At 36.6% G+C, this 11,556-nt stretch overlaps 1 protein-coding gene across 11 annotated transcripts in view; it reads right to left on the bottom strand.

The window, feature by feature from the left end:
- LOC109347914 overlaps window positions 777-11,556 on the bottom strand; it is a 27,912-nt gene continuing 17,132 nt past the window's right edge. For 5 of the 11 annotated variants that reach the window (XM_019588033.1, XM_019588054.1, XM_019588079.1 and 2 more), the window contains 3 exons: window positions 10,768-11,002; window positions 8,977-9,284; window positions 7,507-8,399 (listed from right to left, as the gene is read on the bottom strand). In XM_019588033.1, coding sequence (XP_019443578.1) covers window positions 8,102-8,399; window positions 8,977-9,284; window positions 10,768-11,002 — 841 coding nt within the window. In that variant the 3' untranslated portion in view covers window positions 7,507-8,101. Of the gene's footprint in view, window positions 790-7,506; window positions 8,400-8,976; window positions 9,285-10,767; window positions 11,003-11,556 lie in introns of those variants that run through there. The other 6 variants (XR_002107678.1, XR_002107681.1, XR_002107680.1 and 3 more) reach the window with 6 other exon arrangements.

Below are 11,556 nucleotides of genomic sequence, written 5' to 3'. Positions count from 1 at the left end.
GAAAAATCTAGAGCATTGCTCAAACTCTTTTATTCTCTTAAATTTCCAGAATTAATCAACTTCATTGATAGAAACCCTCTATCAATTTGGTGCTTTCATATTCCTCATGCCTCCTAAAAACACTTCTCAACCCTTGGATGATCCTTTGACCAACATTATGGAGAAACTCTATTCTATGGAGCTCCATTTTGCTGCAAGACAAGAACTTATGCAACAAACCATGAACACTAGACATGAAGAGCTACAATCTGTCATTTCAGATTTGAAATCTCAGATCCAACCTAAACCACCTCCTTCTCCACCCCCTGGTTTCTCTAACCAGTCATTCTCTACCTCTATTCACTCTTCTACTTCCAATCCATATCCTAATCTCAAACCCCCAAAATTAAACCTTCACTAATTTGATGGATCTGAACCACTGGACTGTATTTTCCAGGCGGAACAATTCTTCCAACTATATCAGATTACTCCTCCAAAACGTATGGAGTTAATGTCTTTCTCAATGATAGGAGAAGCACTCAGCTGGTATAAATGGATGTTCCAAAATCAACAACTCACAACCTGGGATGATTTTACTAGGGACTTACAACAACGTTTTGGTCCATTAGCTTATGATAACCACCAAGCGGAGTTGTTCAAGTTAAGGCAATTTACCACAGTTATTGATTACCAGAGGCGTTTTGAAAAGCTTTCTAACAAGGTGGTAGGTCTTCCCCCCGGAAATGATGTTAAATTGTTTTATTTCTGGTCTTAAAGTGGAAATTCGTAGGAAATTAACAATTTTACAACCTCATTCAATTAGTCATGCTATGGGTTTAGCTAAGTTGATTGAGAGTAAAATTAATGATGAAAAACCAATGGCACATTTTCCACGAACCACTAATCATCACAGCGTCTCATCAGCCGTTGGATCTGTTTCTGCACCACAAAATAAAGTGGCCATTAAACGTTTAACAGCAGCCCAGATGCAAAAACAAAGGGCCCAGGGTCTTTGTTACCAGTGTGATGAGAAATACATTTTTGGTCACAAATGCCAACCTAAGCAATTTTTCTTATTTGTGACCGATGATGAACCTACTGAGTTAAGCAATCTAGATTCAGGTTTGGACTCACAGGTGGACACTTTTCCTACTATCACTATAGAAAATTCTTCATCAGAGAACCTTGAAGAATTTGTTCATTTTCAACTCTCTGCCCAAGCACTCAAAGGCAATCCTTCACCAAGGACACTCAAATTTCAGGGTCTTATTCATGGTCACCCGGTTCATGTGTTGGTTGACACAGGCAGTTCTCATAATGTTATGCAACCACGCATAACACAGTTCCTCATATTGGAGATTTTTCCTACCCCTCAATTTCCAGTAACGGTGGGCAACGGGATCACATTTATTGCACCGGTGTGTGCAGAGAAACTCCACTATAATTGCAACAACAACTTTTTCTGGTACCATTCTACTTACTACCTATCCAAGGGGATTTGGTCTTGGGTATTGAGTGGTTACAAACACTTGGACCTATTACCTCCGAATTTGCCATACCATCAACGTCCTTCTCCTATGACAACAAATCCATTACTCTCATCGGCCAAAATTCCCAACCACCACATATAGCTTCCCTAAACCAACTAAACAGACTTTCACACACCGACTCTATTGCCGAAATGTTTTGTATTTCCTTCCCAGAACCAAACCCAACTACTACTACCACTTTTTCACCCAACCCTACAAACCAAGAAATTCAAGCTATCCTAGACTCATTTACCCACATATTCAACCCACTCAAGGGACTACCACCCTCAGACCCCATGACCAACGCATTACCCTACTAGCCAACTCCCAACCTGTTAATGTAAAACCCTATAGATACCCTCACCACCAAAAAAGATGTCATGACCAAACTCTTATCTAATATGTTGCATGAAGGGATTGTCATCCCAAGTACAAGTCCATTTTCTTCTCCGGTATTGTTGGTGAGAAAGAAAGATGAAACATGGCGGTTCTGTGTTGATTACCGTGGCCTCAATGCTATTACAGTGAAGGATCGTTTTCCGATTCCTACAATTGATGAACTTATTGATGAAGTTGAAACTGCCACAATTTTTTCAAAAATTGATTTGAGATCTGAATATCACCAGATTCGGGTTCGACCAGAAGATACGCACAAGACTGCATTCCAGACTTTCGATGGGCACTACGAATTCTTGGTAATGTCGTTTGGGCTTACAAATGCTCCATCTACTTTTCAGTCCGCAATGAATGATTTACTACGACCCTATCTACACAAGTTTGTGCTGATATTTTTTGATGATATTCTGGTTTATAGCCCTACATTAACATATCATGTTAGTCATCTTCAATTAGTGTTAAGTTTGCTATATGATCATCACTTTTATGCTAAAATGTCGAAGTGTACTTTTGGAGTGAAATCAGTTGCATATTTGGGCCATATTTTGTCAGTCAAGGGGGTTCAACCTGACCCCGATAAAATCCAAGCAATTATTGAGTGGCCCGTTCCGTGTTCATTGACACAGTTACGTGAGTTTTTGGGCCTGACTGGATTCTATCGTCGTTTTATTCGAAACTACGCTCCTCACGCCTCTCCACTCACGGATTTATTAAAACAATCAAAGTTTACATGGTCGTCTATGACACTAGATGCTTTTACACACATGAAACAAATAATGACACAAAGTCTCATGTTAGTGCTTCCAGACTTCAATGTTGTCTTTGATGTTGAAACTGATGCGTCCGCATTAGCTATTGGAGCAGTCTTGTCACAAAATGGACACCCAATTGCCTTTTTCAGCAAGAAACTCTCTCCTCGGATGCAAGCCGCCTCTGCTTATGTCCCAGAATTATTTGCTGTTACACAATCAGTAATGAAATGGCGTCAGTATCTTCTTGGCAGATATTTTCGCATTTTTACTGACCAACAGAGTTTGAAACACATGTTAACTTAGAATTTTCAAAACACAGAACAACAACGATGGACAACAAAATTACAAGGATTTCACTATGAGATATTTTACAAACCTGGCTGTGACAATAGAGTTGCTGATGCTCTATCGCGATGTGAGTAAGCAGAATCGATCTTAGTGTCCTTGAGTTCCCCTGTCCCAACAGTCTTGACTCAACTTGCTCAGTATTATGCAACAACAAAAGGCAAACAATTAGTGGAAAAAATTCTGAAATTTTCTACAGATATTTATTATGAAAAAATGGGTTGCTATACTACAAGACTAAGCTTTATATACCTACATATATTGGGTTGAGAGCAATATTACTTTCGGAATATCACTCCACTCCGACGGCTGGACATTCGGGTCTCAAACCGACCATGGTTAGACTAGCAACATCGTTCTTTTGGCCTGGGCAGTACAAAGACACAAAGGAATTCATTAAGCATTGTCTTATATGTCAACAAAATAAATATGTGCCAACAAAACTACACGGTAAACTTCATACACTACCTGTACCTCACCAAGTTTGGGAAGACATTTCCATGGATTTTATTACTTCCCTTCCTCCATCACATGGGCACACCGTATATGGGTTGTTGTAGATACGGTCATTTTGTTGCACTACCAAGTCATTTCACAGCAACTCAGTTACCTAATCGTTTCACTACTGAAATCTTTCGGCTTCATGGCACCCCCAGAACCATTGTGTCAGATCGGGATAATCTATTCTTGAGTAGCTTCTGGAAATAATTTTTTCGTCTGCAAGGAACAAAGCTTTGTTTTAGCACTGCGTATCATCCTGAATCGGATGGTCAAACCGTAGTGGTGAATAGGGGATTGGAAGCATACATGCGGTGTTTCACCAATGACCATCCAAAAAAATGGTACACGTTTTTCTCTCTTGCTGAGTATTGGTACAACACTTCTAAACATTCATCCACAGACATGACCCCTTTCCAGGCTCTCTACGGAAGACGTCCACCGGCCATCATTGACTACATAGCGGGGCAAAGTTCAGACACAGAACTAAACATTTCCCTACATAAAAGGCAACTATTAATCACTCAGCTAAAAAATAATCTGTATCAAGCTCAACAAAGGATGAAGATAAATAGTGATAAACATAGAACTGAAGGTGTTTTTAGCATTGGTGACTGGGTTTGGTTGAAACTTCAGCCATACCGGCAACACACAGTGGCAAGAAGGGCAAACCAAAAGTTGAGCAAGCGTTTTTTTGGTCCTTACCAGATTCTCCGACGTATAGGAATGGTAGCATATGAACTCACATTATCAGAAGGCTCTCAAGTGCACCCGGTTTTTCATGTTTCAAAGCTCAAACCGTTTTGGGGCACCTCTTCCATAAAGACACAGTCTCAACCTGTGTTAAATTTAGAGGAAGGAAGCAATGAAGAAAAAAAATTAGAGAGTAAAGAAAAGGGAGAAGACAGAACAACAACTCAGTCTGTAGTGACAAAAACACAAAATGAACTACTGAGTTCCACTTTAAAGCTAAGGCAACACGTGAAAGGTGACACATCAGCTATAAAAGAAAAAAATAATTTTCGGATTTCAAATTCAAATATGGAAGAAGAAATTATTACATTGGGGGTCCAAACAGCTCATTAATGGGAATAATAAAGGGACCTTCACGGTTCCCCTTGTTCACGCTGCACAATGAGGGAACGAATTACCACACGGTAATTCAAAAAAGCTCCACTGCCAAGGCGACACGTGTCCCACGCGTGACAGGAAAGCAACAGCTCCCTGCTGCACACTGCGCCACGCGTTCTGCGCTTCCCAATGATGCAGCGCCACGCGTTCTACACACTGCAGAAAAGTCAGCCGGTCAACAAACCCCATCCCTTATCTCTACACGGAAATCTGCTCCCTCCACTTAGAGCGTGCCACCTCGGATTCCCTATCCATAGGAATCTATCTCAAAGGAATTCAACATCTCTCCCTTATCTAATCAAATGGGCTTCACGGATCCCATTCCAATTCCAGCAGAACCAACCGAATTGGGCCTCAACCTTGAGGACAAAGTTGTTATTCATGGGGAGAGTATTGATAAGCCAAATGGGCTTAATGATAAAAGGCCCAGAGTTCCTCCTAAATGGATGACAAATTATATTATCTAGAACCTTCTATTTTAATATTTCTGTTTTAAGAATTTACCTTTCAATCAAGATGTTGCCAAGTGTAAGGCTAACATCATAATTAGGGTTTGCTTATTGTATTTAAATTGAACAGTTTTCCTTTGATGAATATATGAAAAATCTAGAGCATTGCTCAAACTCTTTTCTTCTCTTAAATTTCCAGAATTAATCAACTTCATTGATAGAAACCTTCTATCAGTGAATTGTGGGAATTTGGGGTTGTTTTGGTGAGGGAAATAGAAAAGGTTAGGAGGGGGAAGCGCCACAAGCATGGAAGCTTGATAAGAACAACAATGGTGTCCACGACCAACCTAGGTTTAGGAGAAGTGCTCTCAACTAAAACAATTCAAATTTACTTAAAATTCAACTTAACTTTTATTAATCCAATCTGAATGCATAAATAGGCAAAGTTCCTTGGCTGAAAAGAAAATAGACTAAGTCCTAATTAACTTGAATAATTAAAATCCTAATTAAAACTTAGGCTAAAAATAAATATGAAATAATAATCTAACTCCTAATTAAATCAAGTAAATAAGATCTTAAATAATGTAATTTGGGTTGAATAGTTTCCATGGTTTGGAAGAAGATTGAGATGAGATGATTTCCTTGATTTGAGGAAGCTTGATTTGAATTTGGTGTTGGTGTTGTTGGCTTGGTTCCTTGCATTTGAGTTTGGCCGAAATTATGTGGAGATTTGAGAAGATAATGTGTAGATTAGGTTGTTGTGGCTGATTTGAAAAGATTATATTTGTTGGCAGCAACAAATCTATCTTTTCTCAAATTCAAACCTATCTTCTTTCAAATTCCAATCTATCTTCTTTCAAATTCAAATTCAAATTCAAATTGCTAAAACAAACCTATCTTCTTTTAAATTCGTTTTCCCTCCATGCCTTATCTCCTTGTTTGCCTTAGAGATAAAGTGTTAGCTGAATTGCCTTGTCTTCTTGTTTGTCCTTATAGATAGAGTTCCTTTCGTGCCTCCTTCCTTGAAATGATCATGCATTGACTTCCATTTGCCCTAGCCATGTGAAAGGCTTACCCTTGAACCTAAGTAAACTACTTGGTCATGAATATGGGCCAATGTTACAAATAATTCCCAACCCATATTACATGAATTAAATACTTAAAATACTAATGAAAATAAACCTAAGACAATATGAGAATGTAATCTCATTTATTTATTTGAATCAACGTAAATAAAATAAACCAAACTATCTATAAATTCTTTGCAAGAACATAGCCTCCAATAATCATAGGTTGCCCTGCTTGGTTTATATCAGTAAGAAAAGGTAAAATGACATGTTTTAAGTGAGATTCTCCTGCACAATGAACCATTTTTTTTTATCATTTTCGTTTTAAATTCATGAAGAAGAAAATGTTCATTTTTATGGGATAATAGCGAAAAAGAAACATTTTATTCTATTGAATTTGTAGCTGTGGTCGTGTTCCACTTACCTGTGTGTGGTCCTGTAGGGTGCACTTATCAGTATCATCAGTCTCACGACACTAAAAATGGATAAATTCTTGCATAAACATTGAGTGAGAAGTGTGAGAATTTCAGCCGGAAACGACAAGGTCAAAATCACAAAAAGGCTTTGATTCGGAGTGGTGTTGTGGGCAGAGCTTGCTTTGCTTTCAGCAGCCAACAGATGCCTTAATCATTTGACATTTCTTAGCTCTGTCCTTAACTTTATCTTTATGCAACATAACATTGCAATCATATCGGATCATAGGATCTTTCTCTCTTTTCATTGATTTTGTTTGTTGATGTGAAACTCATATAATATATAATATAAAGCTTGATACCTCTCATCCACTTGACCACTTCAGGGATTATTAAACAACCCACAATTTTATGTATGACTTCTTTCTCTGTTGTATAGTTTCTTTTCACTTTTCATCTTAATTGTTATTATCATTTTAATTATTGTTACTTAAATATATCTTGTTAAGTTCTTAAATCTTAGACTAAATTTAAATTTGTATCTACTCACTAAAATTACGCCCGGTGCTCAAATATAATTTAGCAGTGACGAGTTTTGATGTCATCTAACATGATTAAAGTTTTTTGAAGTAAATATTTTAGTCTTTATAAATTTCTGCATGATTTTCAAAATAATAATAATTTGAAACTAGTATTTAAATATCGTTAACATAATTAATATAATATAGAAAATAAAATTACTAAATTAATTAATTTGACTCTTTAGGATTTTCAAATTCAAGAACCAAATTGGCATATATAATTTTTTTTGAAATCTCACCCTCTGAAAAACTGGAAGAAAAAATAAATCATCAAATTTTCAGGTGACCACTTATACCTTTGAGTCCTTACAGGCAAGCTGATGCAGGAGATATTGCCACCAGTATATAACCAGACGGGAGAGATGAACATACAATATGAAGTAACGGATTCTCATTGCTTTACAAAATATCAGAGTGTGCGGTTTAGTATTTTACAGATTTACAATGTAAACGTGGCTCTAGAAAACGACAACAATTAAACTTTATTCCCACTAATAGACACAACTGTATAGTGTATACTGACCTATGGCTCTATTCCTATATCCTGGCTACTGCATCACATCTTGTTCTGTTAATTAGTGACACAAGTAGCATAACTTTATGAGTACAAAAACAAAACAAAACTTTGTACAAACATCTAGCTTTTCTACTTGCAAAATTGAATTTGTACATAGTACATACTCACACCCGATTGGTGCCTGTCTTTAGGCTCCAGATGAAATTTTAGTATCTAAGTTGGAGAGCTGAAGCCCTTAACTTTTCATAGTTTTATCTTTCTATGTCCTTCAATATCTGTCTTTCTCATTCTCCACTCCCCAATTAACAGCATAATAAAAACTGGACTGTGTGTAAGTAGAACCTAAATGCCTCACCAATTGCTTCAAATTCTGCCTAATAATCAGGAAGGCATCACCAAATTTACAAGTGTAGTGTTTTTCCCTGATGAATTTTCTACTTAAATCTAAGCTTCTTTTTTTTCTGAAGTCTGTCTGGGGTAGAGAAGTATGGCCAGTGATAAAGAAAATAGCAAACCAACTAAACCACTAAATGGTTGGAATGGATGACTCCCCGTTATCCAGAGAGTAAAGTTGCCATCGTAATTATTATATACTAAAAATCTACCCTTTTGCAAGATAAAACTAGATGCCATTATCCCTGCGCGTAAGCCGATTGGCATGGAGAGGCTACCTCCATTTCTCTGCCGGACACCTGACAGAAATAAAGATAAAAGCCAAAGTCCCGGTATTGCTAGCAGAGACCTGAAAACAACCCCATCACAAATGAGAAGATTAGATTTTGATTTGGAAAAAGGAGTATAAGACTCAAGTAGGTTAAGATATATTGCATTTTTTAATCTTGTCTGGTAAATATGTTGACCCTGGAACCAAGGGTGGTTAATTGGGGGCCTATCCTAGGGAATTAGTTTAAACTTGATTGAGAGTTAATTGATAAACAGATTATGCCTATAATATTCCCCTAGCATTAGGTATAAGTTGAGACATACTTGAGTAATTCACACAATGGGATTCAGCGGTTCAGAGGCCTACAAACGAATAAATCTCAATCTATCCGACTCTTCCAAACTCTTCTCTTTTCTCTCTAACTTTTATGACGAAACAAAAATAAATAAATAAAAGAGTAAGAAAGACACAACTAAACAAATCTAAAATGGAAATATTGATAAAATTTAGAGTTAAGTAAAAATAATAGACTTAAACTAGAAGATCAGTGCTGTTGGTGGAAGGTGGCAAAAAAAGCAGATTCTTGTCCTACAAAACCCAAAGTGTAATGCAAAAAAAATAATGGACAAGAGAAGATTCCAGAAAGAAAACAAACCTCTGTGATAAAGCAAATGCTAGCCCTGATATGATAATTCCATGATGATATCCAAGATCAACTGCAATTTCTTGTGGCAACCATGACCTGAAAAACAATTCTTCCACCAGTGCAATTGCACTTGCCATTAGAGTTCCTTGAATCACTATCAGACCCATTTGTCCATAAACTTTGAGCAAAGTCATGGCATCCATAGAAGTTTGAGTAAGAGGCCAAGAGAAACTTATACAACCAAGAAATGCATTCACAGCATGGATTGAGAAAACAAGGATGACTCCACCAACCAAGCCTTTCAAAAATTCTAATAGCTGCAGCAAGGTTCCAAAATTAGTCATTCACGGATCAAGCAGTACCAGTGAATATTAAATCCAATAATTCCATCACCTCCTAAAGCTCCTCTCATCTACCCCCAAACAAAAATTGAAGTAAAAACTAAAAAGAATGTTCTAAATTGAGATTGATGCATATCAAGAAAGGAAGCCCAAAGCATTAATTCAAACCACAGACAGGCAAACATGTGACAAGATTTATAATCACTTAGGAAATTTTAAGGTCAATGATAATATACATTGAGTGGGTGGGGGAAGCTACCATTGGGATTTTAGCAGGGAAGGTGCTGTTAACATAGTGTCTGTACATTTTGTTCCTTGCCATTGTTGCCTTTACTTATCCAATTTAAAGTATATAATGTAAATATGGTTACCAAAATTTCTGACTGTGTTAATAAAAGATTTCATCTAAATTAGAGCAGATGAGGAATTGCTATTGCTATAAATGTTCCAAAGGGGATCATCTAATTGATGTTAGTCAACCTATGAAACACAAATAATAGGAATTGTATATGGCTGGATGGATGAGTTTCTTGTATGACTTTCAAACAGTCTCTCAAAGATAGCTGCAAACTGAAGACTTTTTTTCAAAAATAATTATTGTGAAACAACTAACTGGTCTAAAGACTAAAGCTGCTAAGGAACTGGAAAAGATTATTTTGCAATACTCTAGCACACCTTTCTATGCAAATTCCTAGTGGATTTGAGACATGTCCAAAAGTACATATTCATTAGACTGAAATTTTATATTCTAAAAGAGCCAATAAGATTCAAATTTTATTCCACTTGGAGAACTAGGCTTTATTATTAATTTAGGATAAAAGGCCCAGAATAGAACAGTAGTACTCTAAATATAGAGAGCGGAAATGATGCTTAAAACAGATCTAGCCAAGAAGTCTTGTATTCCTGCAAGTTAACAATGAATTCTAGCCCATAGAATAAGTCTAATCCTAGTCGTCTAAGATAACTTAACAAAATAAACTATAATACATGTATAAAGTAACACAGCTAAAGGTTCAACACTACAGTATCATAAACACCACCATATTACAGTCACATGAACAGTAACTGAAACTGAAGATATTCTTATAATTTAATGGGCCCCTTTTTTGTCCTGCACCATGTCAAATAACCACTAGATGCAAAAGGTTCAGTGGTTACCTGAGAACTATTTTCGCAGCAATAACAGCTATTACATCCTAAGGATGTAGCTGTTTAAAATTTAACAAGTGTTTCCTCCACTTCCCGTTCCCCCACGCAGCAAAAAAAAGAGAGAAAACAAAGCAAGAAATTTTAGCACATTCTTCATTGCCATTCCCTACATCTTTATTGGTATATTATCCATGATACTGTTTTCAATTTTTAATATAGAAACTTCATAGAAAAACACACATATTCTCTATTACATTCTACTGAAACTAATCCCAGACTTGTCCATTAGTTTTTTATCTGAAACACGTACCTTTCGTGACGAAGTCAAAACCAGACCATACTGCTCATATGAATTTTCATACCCATGGACTCTTTTTCCCCATAACATAACAAGTATCATTATAGCAGCATACAGGCCAATAATGCAAGCAAACTCAGCAATTATGGAAGGAGTCATTGTTGTCCAGCTCTGAACCAATGTTGGAAGCAATGGAATAACAACAGGAGACCATAGAACAAGGATCATGCCAACAAATGCAAGAATCCTACAGGAGAAAGAGATGTGGAAATTTGAGTTATGTACTCCTGTAGAAATAAATTCACTCATGCATTATGCACAGATAGTAAAATGAAGGGAAGATATACATTCACACTCAGGTACATATTGGGAAAAGCAACATTGCATTTGCATGTTTACTAAAGGAATCTTCAGAGAGTAGAAATTAACAACTTCAAACCTCCATGTTAGGATCTAGACCAACATAATAGGGTTCCAAGCTTTCCAGCAATAGGCTATATTTCCATTTACTCATTTCTAATTCCTTAAAATTACGCATATTCTAGCAATCATACTATTGTATATTCTGTAGTTTATTTATATAAGAAATTGTTGAAAGAGTTTGATTATGATTAGCCCCCAAAATATGGGTAATAATTGTATTTCTTAAACGTTCAATAATATTTGTCTAAGCACTACATCTGTATTCGGTGCTATCATAGGAACTGGGTATCAAGTTACTCGCAAAGTCATTTCCACTTTTAAAACAAAGGAATAATACACACTGTTTCTCTCTTCTCTTTTGTTTTTCAGGGGGGGGGG

Source organism: Lupinus angustifolius, chromosome LG01 (genome assembly GCF_001865875.1).
Source record: "Lupinus angustifolius cultivar Tanjil chromosome LG01, LupAngTanjil_v1.0, whole genome shotgun sequence".
Classification (NCBI taxonomy): domain Eukaryota; kingdom Viridiplantae; phylum Streptophyta; class Magnoliopsida; order Fabales; family Fabaceae; genus Lupinus; species Lupinus angustifolius.
This window is presented reverse-complemented; position numbering and strand designations above follow the sequence as displayed.